Genomic DNA, 21,219 nt, shown 5'->3' on the forward strand with positions numbered 1-21,219 from the left:
TATTTTAGCTATGCCATAAAAATCTATATTCACAGCTATTGGTTAAATTTTTATGTAAGCATTTATAATTTTAATTAGCAGAGACGTACTCTGAGGTGCTGTTTATTTTATCCCTTACCTGATATTTGATACATTGTATTATATATGTATATAAAAAAAAAAAATAGAAATATCATGTAGCTCACACATGTCACATATCAGTAACCCATATTAGAACTTCTATCACAGAATAACCAGAAGTGTCACCAAATTCTACATTGTTATACAATATAAGTATTAAGATATAATAATTTTAATATTAAAATGGTCAATATGAAGCGGCCCTATCTTAAATTTTCAAAATTTTCAAGTATTTTGATAGGGCCAAAAAAATTTTATCGACACTTCAAAAAAAAAATTTATAATTTTATTTATAATTATTAAATAGGGGTTAAATACAACTATACAATGTATTGAATACTTTTAATATATAAGGAATAAAGTCCTATCAATATTTTATTCCATTTCGACAATGAAGCTCTGGTCGGATAAGTCGGATTTGACTGGATAGCAGAAACAATCCCTCGATAAATGTCAGTGGTTGCTAGCACCGAACCTCTTGTCGCGTGCGGCAAACACCTAATAGCGCCCAACGATTCTAATTGTTGTTTGTTGGCCAGATGGATCAACCTCGTAGAATATTTTTTTAACTTCTTATCACCTAGAGACCTCGGTTGCTTTTCGTGACACAAGATCCTTACTTCTTCCTCCTCGTCGTCCATATATTCGGTGGGCACATAACACCGACCCAACGTTTCGCTGTCAGTGACGATATCACGGGCAATATTCACAAGTTGTAAGGCCTAGAAAATTATAAGCGATTATTTATACAACTATAATGTAACTATGTGACAAAAATCAAAAAAGTTATTTACTTACTCGTCCCATTTGATATGCTTTTTCTATGACATAATCGAAGTTCTCGACGAGATCATAATCGTCGTCATCACACCTGTACATCATCACATAAACACATAATGCACCGACGCTTCCGGCCACATAGGTGGAATATAATAATAAATCGTCTTCATTTTTGATCATTCTACTCTCAATATCCCATTTGTAACCTGCGAGTAACTCATCGAACGGCTTACGAGGTAAATAAAATGCTATTCTAGATAGTGCCCGGAAACATGCCATTTCCGCGTCAGTCAATTCGGATTCGTATTTCGTCCAATCAATATTCAATTCTTGTGGTTTGGTTTTAACTTCATTATCTGATTTTCTGTCATTAAACAATTCGTTGATAAATCGTTCAGTTAACTCAAATTTTAGTTTTTTCTTTTTTACATCCGACACCTCATCAATCATGTCATCCGTTACACGACAAAATGAATATAAAATTATTAAATCCAACCGAATCCCTAAATAAAAAATATATCTCATTAGAAACAACATTATAATTTATATTCATACCTATTTATATGATTTAAAACTCAATAATATGAATGTATTTAATACATTTTACAAATCATTTGAATAACTGAACTTGTACTCAAATGTACAAGAAATATTATATTTTTAATAAAAATTAACGAAAAGCTACATAAATTTATTTTATCTTTATTTTCTGAGACTCGGAACCCTATTTTTTTTATTATTATTATTTAAGATTCTGAATGGAACGATAATTATTAAATTCACAATACTATAAAGTGTTTTTTGTTAATCTGGATAAAATAAATTGTTTTTGTTATACACTTTTTATAAGTTTATAAGTAGTATAAAAAAGTCTTTAATTTGAAATATTGAAATATTTTCCAAGAGTTTTCGTTCATCTAATTGGTAAAGTGAAGTTTACCTTGTCATTTGGTAAATATTTGTGATTTATATCTTAAATTTAAATTCAATGATAAATCACTTCATACGAATCTAAGTTAATACACGATGTCAGCCTATATTATATAATATAGGCTATATTAATAAATAGTAAATATATTTATATTTTATTTTGTTTTATGATGTATTCATATTCCTATTAAAATAATTTTCTATCCTATTACCATATAAATTAGATTAATTTAATTTTCACAAGAGTATTGCATAATATAAAAATGCCCTTTTGTGTATAAAATACAATACCTATACCTATCACACGTTAATGTTTCAAATTCCTACGAATCACAATTTTGAATTCAGACAACATAACTTAAACCATTTTTCATTAATTTCTATTCATTGCGATAAAAATTGCTTGGTGATAAAATGTAATACATGTTTTCAGTATAACTTGAAAATACTTAAATATGGGATTGAAAATAATTTGATCGTAATCTGCAGACATTTTTTTTTAGTGTTTGAAGGTAGAACTTAGACAAAATCCATTTAAATCACGTTCATTTATGAAACTATTTTGTAGTTATGTTAACTAATTTGAGTTAACTTTAGGTATCATAAATTAAGATAAGTATTCTATAAAATATAAATGATTTAATTAGGATCATTTTGACATTTTGTAATAAGATTAATTTTTATTTATATAGTTCACTGTATAAGAGTGCAATGGAGTAAATAGGATCAAACATAGACCTATAAAGATCTTATTCTTTATAGGTATAACGGAAAAACCTATATATGCCTTTTTTTACCAAATATATTTAGAGTTCTGCAGGCATTTATCCTACAAAAATTTGTTTCATAGATACCTATAAATTTCTTACCGGACTGAAAAAGAAAACTGGCGGTGGTGAATGATTTTGAAGCGACTTTGATGATTTTAATACATTCTTTTATATCTTCAGTGACAATTTGTGGCATATTATATTCCGATGTCTTGAATGCCCGAAATAGTTGACAAATAAATTTCCAATTAATACTAAATCGTTGTGGATACTCCAACGTGTACGTTTCTATTACACCGCGAGCTTTATCGAAGCAAATCCCAGACAAGACAATTATAACGTTTACTATGAAGAAAAAAAATGCTTCTTCTATTGGTAAGTCGTCTATGACAAATATATTCAGACTAGTTTTTTCGTTGATATGCCAAACGTTTTCCTTAAGAGCCAATTGATCGATCCAGCATAGGTACAACGTAGGGACCACGATCGCAAAAGTGGATGGTATAATTTTTTTCACGAAAAAATTTCCTGCTCCATACCACATGAATATAATCACCGGAGATACCCAACATAGTATACATCCCAAGTAAAACGTCCCTTGTCCGGGGATTACCATTTTATAACCTATTATCGTAGTCATGGTCAAAATCGTAATTGGTATCCATCGAATCAATTGGTAGCTGCGTTTGTCATAGTTGAAATTTAAGCACGGGGTTGACCATCGAACACAGAGCAAAGCCCACAGGGATGTTAGAACTGTTTGTATAATAAAAAACATGTACTCTTCAATAGGCACATATCCAATACGAGCCAAGACTTTTTCAGGGTGAAATGTCCAGCCACTTTGATAGATGATATAGTTATCCCATGGTGTTGTGTACAGAAAAGCTATGACACTTATTAATGAAATTTTAAACACTTCCGAACGGTTAATAAATGGTCGGGTGATTAATAACAATAATCCAATAACTGGAAGTGTGTACTTTAAGTGGAAATCAATGTAGGTTAACATTTAGACGTATTATGAAGCCGGAAACTGAAAAACAACAAATTAAACTGTCAATATTATTTACACAACTCACAAAAAAATATTTTATCTAAATAAGATTTTTTGTAATTAATGTACCGTTCAGAAATTGGAGTTATTTGGTTCTTTTATTTGTTATATTTATTAAATGTATCAGTTTTCTTTTTTGTAAATTTAATTATATTACATTAAATATTAATATGTGGGAAAAACAATAATAAGGTAAAACTTTTAGCGTCACTGATGGCAGGGTAATCTGTTTTCATAAATACAACTTGGGATAGCAAGGAGCTCCGCTCCCTTATGATAAATTAATCTTCAATTCAAAATAAATTATAATAGCTCAGTAAAATGTAGTACAATTAAAATGATACACGCATATTCACTACTAATGCCAACGATTCCTATCACCACTAAATATCCATCAAATGAGCATAAATTTATAAGATGTTTTGTAATTTTTACTTGTTAAATTTTTTGAAATCATACTTATATTTGCAGTGTGTCAAGTTGTATATTTGATCATCGCAGATAACACTTAATACATACATGTCATATAAGTATTTAAATATAATAAATAATTTAATAGTATTAGATATAAATATTTTTATAGCAATCAATAATTTCATTATAAAATAAGATTATCCTTAAAGAATACAAAATACTAAAAATAGTTTATTTTTCTATTCTTTGTCATACTATAGTTTATTAGTAATATTAAAAAGCGGGTAAGTCGTAGATGTCACTCTGCTGTACAGTAGGTTACAAGTGGGTTGCTGTAATGGATGGAATTAAATTTGAATCCAATGATATTATATCATTGTATACGAAAAACGATTCTGAGTGGAAACGGTTTATCTGTCTAGGATGTATTATAGATTATTAAAAATTTTCAAATCTTAGATTTAAAAAGAACATTTTTTATGAATTTATAGCTTAAAATAATTTGCGAATTTTCGCGATTTTTATCAAAATTCAAACTTTGAATGCTTATAAAAAAATTGTAACGGTGAATTTATTTCATTTTTCAACTGCTATTGTAACAATATGTTTAAAACCTTGTATTACATTTTCAAGATCTTCTACCCAAAAAATAGATTTTTATCGATATTAATTTTAAAAAAACTAATAATGATCGAAAATTGCATATGCCTATGAATAGTTCAACTTAAGTCGTAAATTTTTGAAAATTGCATGGTGAATAGAATATATTTATTTAAACATTTGGTGAAAATTTCATTTATCTATGGTCCTTTGTTTTAAAGTTATATCAAACACCGAAATTGATTTTCTCGAAAATTGATTGTGCGTAATTTCCAGTTCTTCCCTTAATTTTTAGTTTGTTTATCCCGATTATTTAGAAAAATATTAAGACTTTTGACCCCCCCCCCCCCCCAAAGTACCAACTAGATTCACTTCCTGATCGAACGAGGTACTGAAGTCGAAAATCGAAGCACTTTTACTGCCCCAAAACGTGATGAAAGACACAAAAAAAAAAATTTTACATAACACATATCATGGTAAAATCAATACATTCCTCGCTCCGCTCAATCTAATCTAAAAATAAAGTAAAAAGATTGAAAATTTCAAATGTCTATAAAGAACTTAAAAAGATTTGAAAAATTTTGATAATTTTATCAAGTATACAGAATAAATATTCAGGAAAAATGTCATGTGTATGGCAATTTGTTGTAGAGTTATACCAATCTCCAAAGTCGATTATATTAAAAATTGATTTTGCGTAAAAAATCCCATTTTTCCTTATTTTTTTTTCCCCCCGATGCTTTTGAAAACTACTTGGAATTTCAAAATTTTACCTACCCAATGCATCAAATAAATTCACTTTCCAACCAAAAAAGCTACTGAAATTGAAAATCTAATCTCTATTTCGACAACTTATCGTGTAGGTACACAGTACAGATACAAAAAAAAAAAAAACGCACATCATTTTGAAATCAATATCTATAATGTGAATTATAATTTATGATTGATATCAATAAGCGATAAAAAAAATAATTTTTGAAAATGCGACATCATTGTTCGGAATCTAAACTAATATCTTTGGAATCAAAACTGCAAATATTACAAGTGGCACTGAATTACTATTGAATGGGCTATCTAGTGTATGCTTAATCTATGGTATTACGATAAAAACCTATATGTACATCATATAGTATAATCATTAGTAAAATTATTTTATTTTTCAAAACTAAAAAAATTACAATATTTTTTCTTGAGGTGTGAAATTTCACCCCCTTGCAACCCTTGATGGTTGACCTTGTTTTGTATTAGATTTATGAATATTAATACTAAAATTTAGAATGATATACTTATAAGTAGACAGTAGTTTATCCCATCATCTTTGACTATATTAAAGAGTTTTATTTTTAAACCATATTTATTATTTACCACAAATTTATGCAATGAAACTATTTTTGTAAAATCTTATTACTTACCTAGGTATGCAATTTTCAATCATAATTAGTTTTTTTTAAATTAATATCGATAAAAATCTATTTTTTGGGTAGAAGATCTTGAAAATGTAATACAAGGTTTTAAACATATTGTTATAATAGCAGTTGAAAAATAAAAGAAATTCATCGTCACAATTTTTTTTATAAGCATTCAAAGTTTGAATTTTGACAAAATACGTAAAAATCGCGAAAATACGCAAATTATTTTAAGCTAGAAATTCATAAAAAATGTTATTTTTAAATCTATGATTTGAAAATTTAATACAAGATTCGTTATAAGTTTTTCATCTTAATCACAAAAAAAATGTCCACCGGAAATTCAAATTAAATTATTATGAGCATTTGAAATTTAAATTTTTACAACATTGGATTTTCACTGTATTTCACATTTAGCGATTTTCTTATTTTGGTGTAACTCTAAAACAAATGACTGCAGATATTTTCACTGTATGTTTAATAGGCATTTTCTATATTTGATACAATTTTCAAAATATTTTGATTAGTTTTGAGCTGTTTATTGACATTTTAATTATTCAACTTTTTTAGTTTTTTTTTTCTATAAACATCGATAAAAATGTATTTGTTAGGTAGAAAAGCTTGAAAATTTAATACTAGGCTTCTTACTCATTTGTAACTCTAACCCACTTGTAACCTACTGTACAGCAGAGCGACACCCACTTTCCCGCTTTTTTTTTTTAATTGAAAATGTACAAATCCTTTAGTTGTTAAAAATTTATAAAACGTTTGACTTTTATAGCTAAAGATTGACAATTCAAAATGAAGTTCCACGTAAATAGTTCATTCTGCGGCAAAAAAAATCTAAAATCTACACAAACACGGCTTTTTGTAGTTATTTTAAGTTCAAATTTGGATAAAAATACATATTAAAAAACCAAGAGTAATAATTTTAGTTATATTGTTGTAGTTTAAAAATATTATTCCTGAATACTTAAATTTCTAGAGTATACTTAATATTCTAATATTAATAGTTAATGTCGTGAATGACTATTGACTATCATACATTAATACTTTATAATAAATTGTATATAGCTTATATGAATGACTGAATGAGATATGAATATTTCAACTCCTGAGTAATTTTCAATCATGGAATTGAACTAAAAGAAACTGCGGTTCGTTTATGATTATATAATTCTTTTTTAATTATCTTTAAATAGGTACCAAACAATATTAAAATATCCTTAAATAAGTATTATTATATAAATACGGTCTTAATAATTCTAACACTAATTATATAATAATAATAAGTAAATAAATAATGTATATAAGTGTATAGATACTACTGCAACAAATAAAACAATATTTAAAAGCGTTCATGTTGGTAGGTTACTCACTTAACTTATATTGTGGGTAAACCTTTACAAACTTTGCTTATAAATGTTTGATTTATTTAATTGTTTTGTGATTTTGAATGAATATTGCTTTTTATATTTTTTGATATAATTTTAAAATCGTAAAGTAACTTACATATGTTACACAGTAGTAACTTACATAGTATAAAATCAAAATGATAATAACAACTTTGTTCAATTTATAATAATTAAAACAATTCAAGTTTTGTTTATTTTTTTTTTTTTTTTGCAACATTTTACATACATTTCTTGTTTCTGACTTATACATAAGTTGATTTTTTTTAAGCACGTTGAACAAAAAATGTGAAAATTTATATTGGTTTATTTAAAACATTTTCCCTAGATCTTTTGATTTATAACTTTTATAAAAAATTAAGAATTCTTGTGCACTAAAAAAATATTCAGATTTTAATAATTTTAGGATAAAATCATTACATTTAAACTCTTTAAAATGTTATAAAATCTTATTTTTGTTCACCTATATATGAGTCTTAGTTTTCAATTTATTTATTTTATGATGATCACCCCTCTAGGTTTTGACAGGTGGGCGCCATCGATAAAAAATTAAAGGTACCAAACCTAGAGTATTGTTATATTATTTTAATATTTTATTTACTAATTAAAAATGTACTCACCTTATATTTTTAATGAGTGTAAAAATAACTTAAAATAACTTAATCAACAACCCAACACGAACATAATAACTATAACAATTTATTATAAAACTCGGCCAGTGATTTACGATCATATGAAATCATTCATATAAATTAAAATGTTCAATAACAACATAAAGCATATTATATAGGTAGTAGAAATTTGTAAATGGAGGGGACAATGTTTTTCTCATTAGAAAATTATGATAAAACATGCACAATGAACAAACCTATATGGCTATATACCTACCTTAATACCTATTGATATAGGTAATACTTACTAAATATACATATTATATTTTACGACCGAGTGCTTAAATTATGATGTGTATTATCAATACGAAATATATGAGGGTAATATAATATAAGTGAAATAACTTTTTCAATCACGACAAAAGTATGCCTAAAGATAAACTTTAACTTCATTTATATAGGTGTGCGTACATCATTAATAATATACATCAATTGAATATTTGAATCTATAGACTCACAAATAAAAGTTGATAACACAATAACAACAAAAGCGGGTAAGTGGGTATCGCTCTGCTGTACATTAGGGGGTGGGGTGGACCTCTGACTAGGATAGGTTAAATTTGAATGCAATGATAGGTATCATTGTATACGAAAAACGATTCTGAACGGAGATGATTTGTCAGTCAAGGATTAAGGATATATTATATTTAAATATTGTCATATATTCTATTTTGAAACAAATATTTTATTTTTCAATTTGGATGCATTTTGCATAAGGCATGGTTAATCAATTATTTTTCCAAAAACATTGCATGAGGTTATCATAATTCATAATACCTTATATTATTATCATAGACATAAGATATACATATTTATGTAAGTAATTAATGTAAATTTAATATGTAACGCCAGCTAATAACCATGTAGTTGATGCCATAAACAATTAATAAAAAAAAAAAAAAGATATACATATAATATGTGCCTATTGTACCTGGGTTGAGGATAAATCATTATCGTTATTCGTTACGCGATTTCATAAAAATTTAAAATTCAAACACACCTAAAATTTTTAGTATAATGATGCTTCGAGTTTTCTCTATAGTTACTTGAAGGAAGACTTACGGAAAACTTAGTGTTGTATTTTAGATTCTGAATGAAGTGATGAATGTATTGATTTTACAATGATGTGTGTGTTTTTTTTTTTTTTTTTGTGTATGTACAGCATAACTAGTCAAAATAATGCTACGATTTCAAACTTTGGGGGTGGTTTCCGATGTAAAATTGAAGATCCTTGGTGCATTATAGAGTTGTTCAAAAGTAAACATTTTCCAACAGTTTTCAAAAAAATCGAGAAAAACAAAAAAAAAATGACAGAAAACCGGGAATTTTTACGCAAAATCAGTTTTCGACAAAATCGATTTTTTTATATGGTTGTAATTCAAAAACTAATCACTGTAAATACTTGACATTTTCACCAAATGTTTATGTTAGTGTTATCTATGAACAGTTTAATTTTCAAAAATTTTTTTGACTTTTTTGAGTTATTTATAGACCTCTGAAATTTTCAATTTTTTTGGAGTGTCGGTAAAAAAACTTGAAAATTTAATACAAGGTTCCTTATAAGTTGTTCTTATTGTAGCTAAAAAAAATTAAAAATCGTAAGTCACAATTTTTTTTTTATAAGCGTTTATAGTTCAAATTTTTACGAAATCTGTCGAAAACGCGAAAATTTGCAAGTAATTTTGAAGTTGAAAAATCATAAAAATTTTTGTGTTTATAACTAAGGATTAAAAATACAACTATTTTGAACTATAAACGCTTATAAAAAAAAATTGTGCCTATGTATTCTTATAATTTTGTAATCACTATAAGAATAACTTATGAGGAACTTTGTATTAAATTTTCAAGTGTTTTTGGACATCCAAAATTTTTTACCGACCCTTCAAAAAAAAATTATCATAAAAATCGAAAATTTCAGTGGTCTATATATAACTCAAAAAAAGTTTTTTATGTAAGTAATTTCGAAAATTAAAGTGTATATAGATATCACTAACGTATGTTTTTCTCCTTTAACCGCTTTTATTTCGAGTACCGTTTCGAAAATCAAGAAATGACCTCTCTAAAGTACCTACCAGCTCAAGAACATTACCTTTCAGAAAAGACGCTGCACTGCCTGCATAATACTCTTGATCAAATTTAAGGGGTGAAAAGGTGAAAAAGAAAAAAAAGATTTTATAAACGTATTTTAATTCAATGTAATATAATTCCATTTATAAAAAAAAAATTGGTAACCTTATCTATATGTCGGCACCTACATTTTAATTATTGGCTAGTATGAATCTATATTATAAAAACTCATACTTTGATATTTTAATACGGGCGTATAAGAATTTATTTTGAATAGAACCATAAGGTGCCGCACTAGGCCGCACGGCTTTCCTTGATGTTTACCGACAACCATCGGGAACCCACAGATTCGGCCGATCAGCTACAAAAGCCATGTGGTTTCACGTTCTCACCAAAATATTAAAGTCGGGTGGCAAAGCGAGGGGCTTTGGCCGCACACCAGTGAGGACGTGCCTTTATAAAACCTTGATACTAACGGTCGAAACTAATGTGTTCAAACCTTATCTTTTAAAATCTATAACTTATTACCTATTATAACATTTATAACTGATTCATTAGGTACTTTTCGATCTTAAATGGTCAATTTAATATTAAATAATATAGATTAAAGTGCCCTTTCAATTGATAACCCTCTTGGCGATACTAATTTCATTAATGATATACTCTATTATAAATTTATAATTATGATATTATGTAATGTATCAGGTGATATTATATTACTGTTAATTACCTACTATCTACTTAGTATACTTTATTTTTTTTATAATAAACGCTATTACATATATATATTACATTTTCTACATTTAAATGAATAATAATAATGCAAATATTATATAAGAGTTTTAAATCTTATCTGATAAAATGTATTTACTTTACTATATATAATTGTCGGTTATGTAACTTAATTATTATTTTAATTACGATAATATATTACATAACTCGGTAATAATAATTTATTTTACGATTGTTATTGCAAAACAACAGATTGTATATTTTATATTCTTATAATCAAAGCGATGAATATGTATTAAAATTATGTTTATTTATTTTTCGTCTATGTGACGATTAATAATGTTTCATATAATTATGTAAACTGTATACCTCTTAAACGTAGTCTCTAGAAGCCGGTTAGATCTAGTTATTACTTATTGGCAAGGGAGGGTTAAAAATTAATACTGTACTAATCAGGGGAAAAAATTATGTTACGTTAGAATAATTACGCAACTGCAGTTACAGCAACTATTGAAAATACAATTGTATTTTTTTTATTATTATTATTATTATTAGTTTAAAACCAATTTTCATAAATATGAATTTAACATTTTTACCAAATATTAAAATTTGCTTATGCTAGCAGCTATGAATAACAAGTAGTAACATAGGTAGGATATTGAAACTTTTCACGGTGGGCCACGGCTGGATGTGGGCATCGAACAATATTCATTCAAATAATAATTAAAATTTATATGTGTTCAAATCTATGGCTGTCAAAAAAAAAAAAACTGAAAAATAAATATAAATATGTATTTAAAACGTTTTAATATAGGTACATATTTTGTGACTCGTCACTCGTGTAATATTAAATATGTATCGATGCTGACTGTTGTCAAGTACTTACCTACTATTAATCTTGTATTAGCTAGTTACCTAGTTATATTTTAAAAGGATACTGGCCAATTCAAAAACTAATTGTATTTGTTAGTAGACCTATATAAAATAATATTATAAATTTCCTCGTCGATTATGAGTTTATGACATATACAATATTAGGTATTATATTATATGCCTTATTTAAATATTTAATTCAATAAATTTGTATTTATTTTTATACTTGTTACTAAATAGAAAGATATTAGCCAGATCAAAAATGTTTTTGTTATTTAAATGTAATTTAAAATTTAAATTTAAAATTTTTCTTAAATTTTCAGTAATGGGAGGTGGTGTAGGGGACAAAGGCCCCCACAGGTTTGCGTGGATTAACATATTACCTCCTCCAATATTTAATGCTAGAACCACCGCTATTTTGTAGTTAAATAATAGAATAATAAATCGCTGCACTCTAATATTCAATCTAAATCACACAATATTGGAGATATTTGAATTTCGAAAGTGGCGGCATACTCGATCAATATTTTTCATGAGAAGATTTTTTATTGAGAATAGTCGTAATATAATTAGGTTAAATAAACTTATCTAATCTAATAAAACAAAATTTATCTTAATGTTCGTCATTCAGAAGTGACCGCTATATAAAGGTGTTCAGTAAGAGAGGTTTCATTGTATATGAGTTCAAATAAATTCCAATAAGTCTAGAAAACTTTTGATTCAGGTGTCATATCCCATGTAGGTACACCAGACAAATTAAGCAGCAAAAGTTAGAAAATTCTAAATATTAAGAGAATAGACAACTATTATATAGCACTACCATTATAAATTATGGTAAAAAAGAGGAGTGTAAATTATTGAGTACATACATATAATAAACTAATTAAAATAATACTACATGGTATACAATACATGCATGCGTCATACTAAGTTAAGAATAAATTAGAATCTCCCACCATCGCCATAGTTATCAAAAATTACATAAGTATAAAAAAATGGTACCTACAATAATATTTTATTAACAAATTAATAGTCTATCGATAGTTTTATCTCTTAAAAGTTTTTGCTGTAGACCTAAGACGCAATCGGATATTTCGAAATTATTTTTCAACAAGACTACGGACGCACACAACATATACAAAAGGTAAAAATTAAGAACTAAATTATTATTAACATTAATAATAATAAAAATATAAATATAATATAAAATATTCTAGGCTAACAAACCGTCTCCACTCAGAATCGTTTTATTCGTGCACAGTGATATGATTTCATCAAATTCAAATTTAACACCACACATTGCAGTGATCCATTAGTAATTGGACAGTAGATCATCACCCACTTACCCGCTTTTTATATCAGTAAGTATTTATTAATTCAATGTTTTAAACTTTTAACTAATACTTTTTAAGTATGAACCTAAAGACAGTAGTATAGCCTATATTTAAGTATAGAATATGGACCGAATACTGTAATGAACGCCACCTCAGCATGTGTTGCATCCCTCCTAAAACATAGTAGGTACCAGATAGCAAATTTTACGATCACATTAATTAATTTTGCTCTACTGTTTTTTAATTTAGAATGAATTGACCTTTTATAAAAATTTAAAAATAACATTTTTATCAAGGGCATCGTGGAGACTTTTATTGATATTATAAACTATGAATATTTTAAAACGGCAATTATTTTGAAAATTATATAAAATTATCATAACTAACTTCAAAATTAAATAGATAACAATAAAATTGATTTCGTCACATACCAGGTAAATTTCGGTAGCGGGGATTAAAACACACCTTATAAATATAGCATTATACGTAGGAGGATCTGCGGGAACGTACAACTCATCCATGTTGTAAAATCTAAATACAGTAATAAAACCTCTAAATGGCGGGCACTCGCGGGACCATAAAAATTGTTCACTATTGAGAGGTATCTGCTATTGGAAAAAATGAATACAAATTTAAATTTAAGTTTTACTTACTTTAGAACAAACATTTTGTTTAAAATATGTAATTAGATAAGTTTGGTTAATATTAGGCATATAGTACGGTTTTTTTTTTTTTTTTAATTATCCCGCGGCAACTAAGGCCATTGGGAAGGGGGTAGTACTATAGGTTCTTATGGAACTGTAGGTTGGTTTTATACGTGGTTGAGAGTTTTGGCAGAATTTCTATTGGGGCACCCGTAGGTTTCTGCCATGCCCCGGAGTGGGGGATGGTGGTACTTGTTCTCCGGACACCATGACTTGCCCGGAGAAAAATGCCGCCCGATGGTCGAGGATCGAACCCGGTCCGGCTGAGCCACAGCCGACGCGGTAGACCACTCGGCCACCTCGTCCCCCAGATATGGTTTATAGGTATCAATTTGAGAATATGTATAATGTATATTTTTATCATTATCTTTCGTTCGTTTAGATTTATTGATTGTATTTAGGTAGGTACCTACCTAGTGGCTAGTAGTATCGATTAAATCATAAAATAAATTTCTTTATCGGAAATTAAAAAAAAAAAAAAAACATAATAAATATATATGTTCACATGTCTGTCCGTATTTTTTTTTTTAATTAGCTTTTAATAATACTATTACAACACAACAATTATTTACTCAACGTAACTGATTCAACAATGAAATATCAAACTAAATAAGAGATAAGTACAACAGTTTAAAAACAATAATCATCAAAATGTCTATCTGTTATTAATTCCAATGGGGCTGTGATGGGGCCTGAAAAATTGTCCGTTATTAGGAGGTGTCTGCTAATTAGGAATATTTGTTAAAGGCTAGGTTTCCGCTGTACAATATTGTAATGGTAGGTACCGAATATATTAATCATAATTCATATTTTATTTATATAAATAGGTACAATAAGTCTTCGTTTAAAGAGTTTTTGATAACAATGCAACACTTTCAGTATAGATACCATCGTTTTTCAGAGTTGTACATTGTTATGTAATTTTAGTTGACATTACGTGTGATTCATTCACACTTATAGAATCCAAAAGTTTTTTTTCCAGATAGTACTGCTATTGATTTTATAATAAAATTATTGTTCAAAAGTATTAGTAGTCCCAAGCTTATTGGTGGAAATCAGAGGGCTCGAGGAGACTAACTCCTTGCAAAAGTTATAAGTACAGGTCTAAGCCCCTGGTTCCAGTGGCATATATAGGAATTAATTTTGGGGGGTTAACCTTCCCCCTAAATACGCCACTATCGAGTTATATTAAATTATAGAGTTCTTAATCTATGTTACGCTATCCCAGCTTCTACGAAAGTACGTAATAATGTACCTATACTAGTTTTAACAAATGTATGGTTCAACTATTTGATTAGATATTAAATTATCTTATTAATATAATTACTAACATAATTTCTGTTTGGAATACTTTTAAATGTCCAAAAGTGATTTCTATACTTTTTATGGTCAAATCACTAATTTTATTGTCCTTCACTCTCAAATCATAGAATATATATATTTAAACATATTTATTTTAATTTATACAATCTGAAACAGAAATTTACAATAAGCATAATAGAGGGTTATACGATATATAAGGTATATAAGGTCGTGGTTGGCTTGGTTGAAGAAGCTATTCAGTAATAGCACTTCATGGCGAGATAGTTGTGATTAGTGGACTAGTTGTTAACTAGTCCACTATTAGATCACGACACCACCTGAATATATTTAAATTTTCTTTTTTATTCACTAGATTTCAAATTTTTCTTCATCAATGTACAATGTACATACATATTTTTATCAATCAGATTGATCTAAAAAATAAGCTACATAAGCTTTATACGTGAATACATTCGTTCTGTTTCTATTATTGTTATTATTACAATCATTATTTATGTATATAAAAAAAATAAATACAATAGGTAAATAATATAAACATTATTAAAAAAAATTATATTTTATTTTATTTATTTAATATTATGTATTATATTATATTTATATTTTCCTCTCCCTGTGTTTTATTTCTCTCCAATGGTTGGTATATAATTATTTAAATTAATTTAAAAATAATTGGTCTTCTTAACAAATAAGTATTCCATACTTAATTGTAAACAATATAAATGTTTATTTTGTATTTTATCATATGAAACGTGACTAAAATATAATACAAAATCCTTCATCAGTTTTTCTTAAAACAATTTATAATATTCAAAAATGTATGAAGTTGCCCAATTTGCCCAACCATGACTTAAATATATAATTTATTAGTTTTGTATTACGCAGCGTAGCAACAATTTTTATTTCAAATGTTGAGCTTATATTATTTTACATTCACGATGTACCTATGCATTTATTTCGTGGATTTAACAAAATTTAATTAATTAAATATGACAAATATGTAGCCTTTATTTGAAATTCAATCACATATAATAGATACTCACATTTATAATGATTAAAACTAACACTAAAATAATTAGAGTTCGCATCATGTTTAAATATAGTTATTAAAGTACCTTGCTGATATACCTTTGTTCACTATACTAAAATAATTTAAATTGGCATCAACAAAATGCATTTGAGATGAAAAACTCTCATCCCGGTATCTACAAATATCAAACGAAAAATTCCATCAAAACAACTCATCAACACCTAAAACCAAAAAAATACCACACTTCACCACCAATCATTAACAGAAACAGCAAAATACCTTCAAAAATCATTATCCAATACACATATAATACATCACACACTAAAAGATCCTTCGTCGCTTGATCATAAACCATTATAGAAATTTAAGAATATCAATAATACATACCTAGATACATTTTTTTTATATATACAATATAGACAATAGACATAATGTTTAGTTATTTTGTTTGAATTTAAAAAATATTGCTCATAAAGACTTATAAAGCTTCTCCACCACATAATTTATATTTAATATATTACTATTTACTATACACAAAGAAACTACAAATATTTAGATTGATTTTAAGTTACATATATATATATATATATAACACAAACCTATTCATGCATCGTTCTTTCGTGAATCGGCATTGACTTATAATATTATAATCACTATATTATTTAATGGTACATAATGTGACCTATATATGTGATTATTTGTTAGTAATAACTAATTAAACCTTAACCTATCCCTATCATATAACTAATAGAAAAGTAAATTTACTAATGAGTGAAAAAAATAAGTATAAAATCTAAGACAGTCTTCCTGTCAGCTGCCATAGGTATAACAGTTTTTTTTATCAATTGATCACATTGTACTAAACCTATCTAAAAATCATATGAAAATGTCTTAAATCATGAAGAAAAAAAAAATTTCTAATTAACATCTTTATTAAGACTAATTTACTCGTGTTTTTATAAAATTATATAAAGCTAAGGAAAAGTGTTACAAATAGTATGGTATAGTGTTCAACGAAATAAAAAACTCCCGCTAATACAGATTATTATCGACATGACTGCGTTAAACCTCATTTTACATATATAAATTAGCTTTTGACTTTATTATGTATTAAAGTACCTACCGACGGATATCTCAAAAACTATTAAAACAAATAAATAATATTGAATACCATCAGCGGTATCAACTTATTTAAAATATTTAAATCCATTTAAGATTTTATTACTTTTAAATTTAACAGTACAAGTTCTAACACATACAACTAAACCAAACTATTTCTAACTAAAAAAATATATGACTTTATGTAGATACCTGAAAGTTCAATACCAAAAAAGTGTTTTCGACCGGTCAATAACAAGCAGGCAGTTGATAGTTACCTACTACTTACTACATATTATAGTTAACTATACGTCTATACTCTATACCTATCTGGTACATGCTATAAAACAAATGTCAACAACATAATTATAAAATCAATATCTACGCAAATTGATAGTGGGTTATAATGAAAACTAACGAAGCCAAACTATGTAAATACAAGTCTGTGACTAAACATATTATTATTCTAAAATTACAATTTTACATTTCTATCATATCTCTTATCCTATTTTGTTTGATCTACCATACCTAACTCTTTATAAAATATTGACATCGCAATATATAGAATACATTTTTAATTTAAAAGATAAATAATGTTTTGTAAACTTTTGTAAATAATTTAATTAGGCAATCTGTATAATATTATTCAACTAAACATTATCTAGTGTTTTTTTAATTTTTTTTTTTTTTAATAGTATTAATATATTGATGTTTATTATAATGTTATTATGTCATAGATAATACTGACAAAACAAAATGGTGATTAAAATTATCATCATCGGAGCTGGAGCTGGTGGTACAGCAGCTGCTGCTAGACTTAGCAAAAAAGGATTTCAAGTAGAAATTTATGAAAAAAATGCATATAATGGAGGAAGATGTTCACTAATTTATCAAAATGGACATAGATTTGATCAAGGTCCATCATTGTATCTGATGCCTAAAATATTTGAGGAGACATTTGAAGATTTGGGAGAGGACATTAAAAATCACATAGAGTTATTGAAATGTCCATCTAATTACAGTGTACATTTTCACGATGGGGAAACATACGAACTTACCACAGATATATCAAAATTATCTCGTTCTATTGAAAAATACGAAGGTAGTGGTGAATTGACATTAACTAATTTTTTGAGCTATTTAAAGGAAACTCATGTACACTATCAAAGGAGCGTTAAAGTTGCACTAAAAACTGATTTCCAACATTGGTATGACTTTTTCAATCCAAAACATATACCAGACGTAATCCAACTACATTTATTGGACACTGTTTACAACAGAGTTTGTAAGTATTTCAAGAGCGACTACATGAGAAAGGCGTTTTCGTTCCAGACTATGTACTTAGGGTAAATAGAAAAATATTCACTAACATTATATTTTAAATAAAACTAAAATTGTTTTTATGTTTTTAGAATGTCACCATATGATGGATTAGCTCCATATACCTTACTGCAGTATACTGAAATAGTAGAAGGGATTTGGTATCCAAAAGGAGGTTTCAATAAAGTATTGCAAAGTCTTGAAAAAATTGCTGTTCAATACGGGGCAAAGTTCAATTATAATACTGACGTCCAAGAAATAGTAGTTGATGATAAAGGAGTGGCGAAAGGAATTAAATTGGTAAATGGTGATGTGGTAAATAGTGATATAGTGATTTGTAATGCAGATCTCATATATGCGTACAACAAACTTTTGCCAAAAACATCTTACGCTGAAAAACTCGGCAAAAAAGAACTCACTTCATCTTCGATATCATTTTATTGGTCTATGAACAAAATTGTATCACAATTAAAAGTACACAATATTTTTTTGGCTGAAAAATATAAACAAAGTTTTGATCAAATATTCAAGGATCATACATTGCCCGACGAACCATCGTTTTATGTAAACGTACCTAGTCGCATCGACCCAACAGCAGCACCAGAAGGAAAAGACACAATTGTGGTATTAGTACCGGTGGGACATATATCGAATGTACCTAATATCGATTTCGATCAACTTGTCAAGAGAGCTAGGGAACATGTAATCGACACAATTCAGAAAAGATTGAAGATATCCAACTTCAGAAGTTTGATCGATCATGAGATAGTGAACGATCCGAGAACATGGCAAAACGAATTCAATTTATGGAAAGGGTCTATACTAGGATTATCTCATTCATTGTTTCAAGTTCTATGGTTCAGACCAAGTTTGAAATGTAAAATATTTGAAAACTTGTACTTTGTGGGCGCTTCAGCGCAACCTGGTACTGGTGTACCAATAGTGTTATGTGGTGCAAAATTGCTAGAGAAACAATTGTGTGATAGATTCTTGGATGGTAAAGTTGAAATAAGCATATGGTCGAAGTGCGTTTCATTCTTAATCGGTCTTCTAGCACTTCTGATTTTTTTGTTTTTTTCTGGATTCTAACAATAACTATCTACATTCTACAGTTACCTATAGCACACATGCACGTGTTATTGTGTTTAACAATTTTTTTGTTGTAATACTCATGAAAATTTCGAAAAACTTTAAATTCGCATCTTAAAATATAATGCACTAGTTTAAAATATACAGTATATTAAAGTGTTACCTATTATATTGGTATACTTTTTATGTAGATTAATATTCGCAGTACGCCAATATTAAAGAACATTTTTTTTTCATTATTATTTTATAAATATATATATATATATATTTTTATTTTTTTATTTTTTTTTTATTGAAGATAAAAGTGTATTTACAATCTATACATACACTGTATAATAAGTAAGTGTGGTGACACTTAAAAAGAAAAAGAAAAAAAACAACATTAATTACAGAAAAGGAAGGCTCCCAGGAGTGCCACCTGACAAGAAATAAATATATTAAATACATGTATTTATTAGTTGTAAGCATTTTACACATTTTACACATTTTCATTTTCTCATTTTAATTATCTTAAACATTTTTAAAAACTTTAAATTTATATTACCTATAATGTTAATGTAAATATGTAATAGTTAAAAATAAATAATATTTTTTTGTTTGAATTCCATAGACATTTTCTTAAACCTTTAAGGTCGAATATACCATGTTTATACAAAATATTCTAGGTCTTTTTACAAATTTGGGGCTAAGCAATGTGAAAACAGTACCACCCCCATGTAGTAATTTTTACCAGCAAAGAGGTCTTTTTACAACAAGTAAAATTATTTCACTCAGCATTTTCCTGAATAATGGTTATCGGAAACAATGCTATATCGATATATTACCAACCTGTGATATTAATGCTTACAGTATAGTAAATTCTATAATTCTTTTTTTTCTGATATTCTAAGTATACCCAAATATCAATTATATATTTATGAACGTATAAATATTTCGATTGAAATTAAAACTTAGGTAAGTATTTAATTTATTTAAATTGTAAATAAATATCATTAGATACAAAACAAAAGAGTACTCATTAATATTGAATTTTTGAAAAAAAATTCAATACCTACATTTTAAATTATTTATTATGAATTTATGAGCCATAGACCGTAACGTTGTACAGTTTGGAAACCGTTGCAGTATAATGTACCTATACATATAGTTCAAAGAATGTGTTGGTCCCGCATAGTTCATGTAATTTATAATCCAATATTTTTCAATGCTGTTCATTGTTATATTACAATTTATAGGTACATTTAAACATGAAGTATCGAAGGTTTAAAAAACAATATATTGAATTAATTTTTTTAAGAAAACGATAGTTAATGAAATAATAAAATTGGAAATGGCCTCACCCCCCCCCCCCCCCAATTGGCCTTTGTAAGGCCTGCTTACACACAACGGCTTATTGTACGTTTTATGGAATACAATAATTTTCACTGCATTTTAGACTATGAGCTCCTCCAAAATTAAATCCTGAATCCGCCACTGGTACCTATTTATTATT

General features: G+C 27.4%; 2 protein-coding genes across 3 annotated transcripts; one reads left to right on the forward strand and one right to left on the reverse strand.

Annotated features, from left to right (window-relative positions):
- Nucleotides 1-384: 384 nt before the first annotated feature.
- LOC107165434 (uncharacterized) lies at nt 385-17,554 on the reverse strand. Of its 2 annotated transcripts, none has more exons than XM_089220317.1 (4): nt 17,532-17,554; nt 2,700-3,636; nt 919-1,403; nt 385-842 (listed from the first exon to the last, which is right to left on the reverse strand). In XM_089220317.1, exons 2-4 carry the CDS (start codon nt 3,610-3,612, stop codon nt 441-443), a joined length of 1,800 nt encoding a protein of 599 aa, XP_089076443.1. In that variant the 5' UTR covers nt 3,613-3,636; nt 17,532-17,554; the 3' UTR covers nt 385-440. The 2 variants fall into 2 exon arrangements, with proteins under 2 accessions (XP_089076443.1, XP_015369145.2); XM_015513659.2 differs by lacking the exon at nt 17,532-17,554 and adding an exon at nt 8,110-8,252.
- On the forward strand, nt 12,829-20,329 carry LOC107165429 (uncharacterized). Its single transcript, XM_089220318.1, has 4 exons — nt 12,829-12,976; nt 13,050-13,193; nt 18,056-18,664; nt 18,731-20,329. Exons 3-4 carry the CDS (start codon nt 18,075-18,077, stop codon nt 19,725-19,727), a joined length of 1,587 nt encoding a protein of 528 aa, XP_089076444.1. The 5' UTR covers nt 12,829-12,976; nt 13,050-13,193; nt 18,056-18,074; the 3' UTR covers nt 19,728-20,329.
- Nucleotides 20,330-21,219: the final 890 nt, after the last annotated feature.

This window comes from Diuraphis noxia, unplaced genomic scaffold, assembly GCF_037042655.1.
Source record: "Diuraphis noxia isolate RWA-SAM2 unplaced genomic scaffold, SU_Dnox_SAM2 contig0002, whole genome shotgun sequence".
Taxonomy (NCBI): Eukaryota; Metazoa; Arthropoda; class Insecta; order Hemiptera; family Aphididae; genus Diuraphis; species Diuraphis noxia.

Excerpts from the sequence above, each read along its gene's own strand:
- LOC107165434 (XM_089220317.1), bottom strand. The coding sequence starts at position 3,612 with ATGTTAACCTACATTGATTTCCACTTAAAGTACACACTTCCAGTTATT. Across the intron at positions 1,404-2,699 it reads CAGTTTTCTTTTTCAGTCCG|GGATTCGGTTGGATTTAATA; the intron begins GTAAGAAATTTA and ends TTTTTTATTTAG. Across the intron at positions 843-918 it reads AAGCATATCAAATGGGACGA|GCCTTACAACTTGTGAATAT; the intron begins GTAAGTAAATAA and ends ATAATTTTCTAG.
- LOC107165429 (XM_089220318.1), top strand. The coding sequence starts at position 18,075 with ATGGTGATTAAAATTATCATCATCGGAGCTGGAGCTGGTGGTACAGCA. Across the intron at positions 18,665-18,730 it reads TTCCAGACTATGTACTTAGG|AATGTCACCATATGATGGAT; the intron begins GTAAATAGAAAA and ends TTATGTTTTTAG.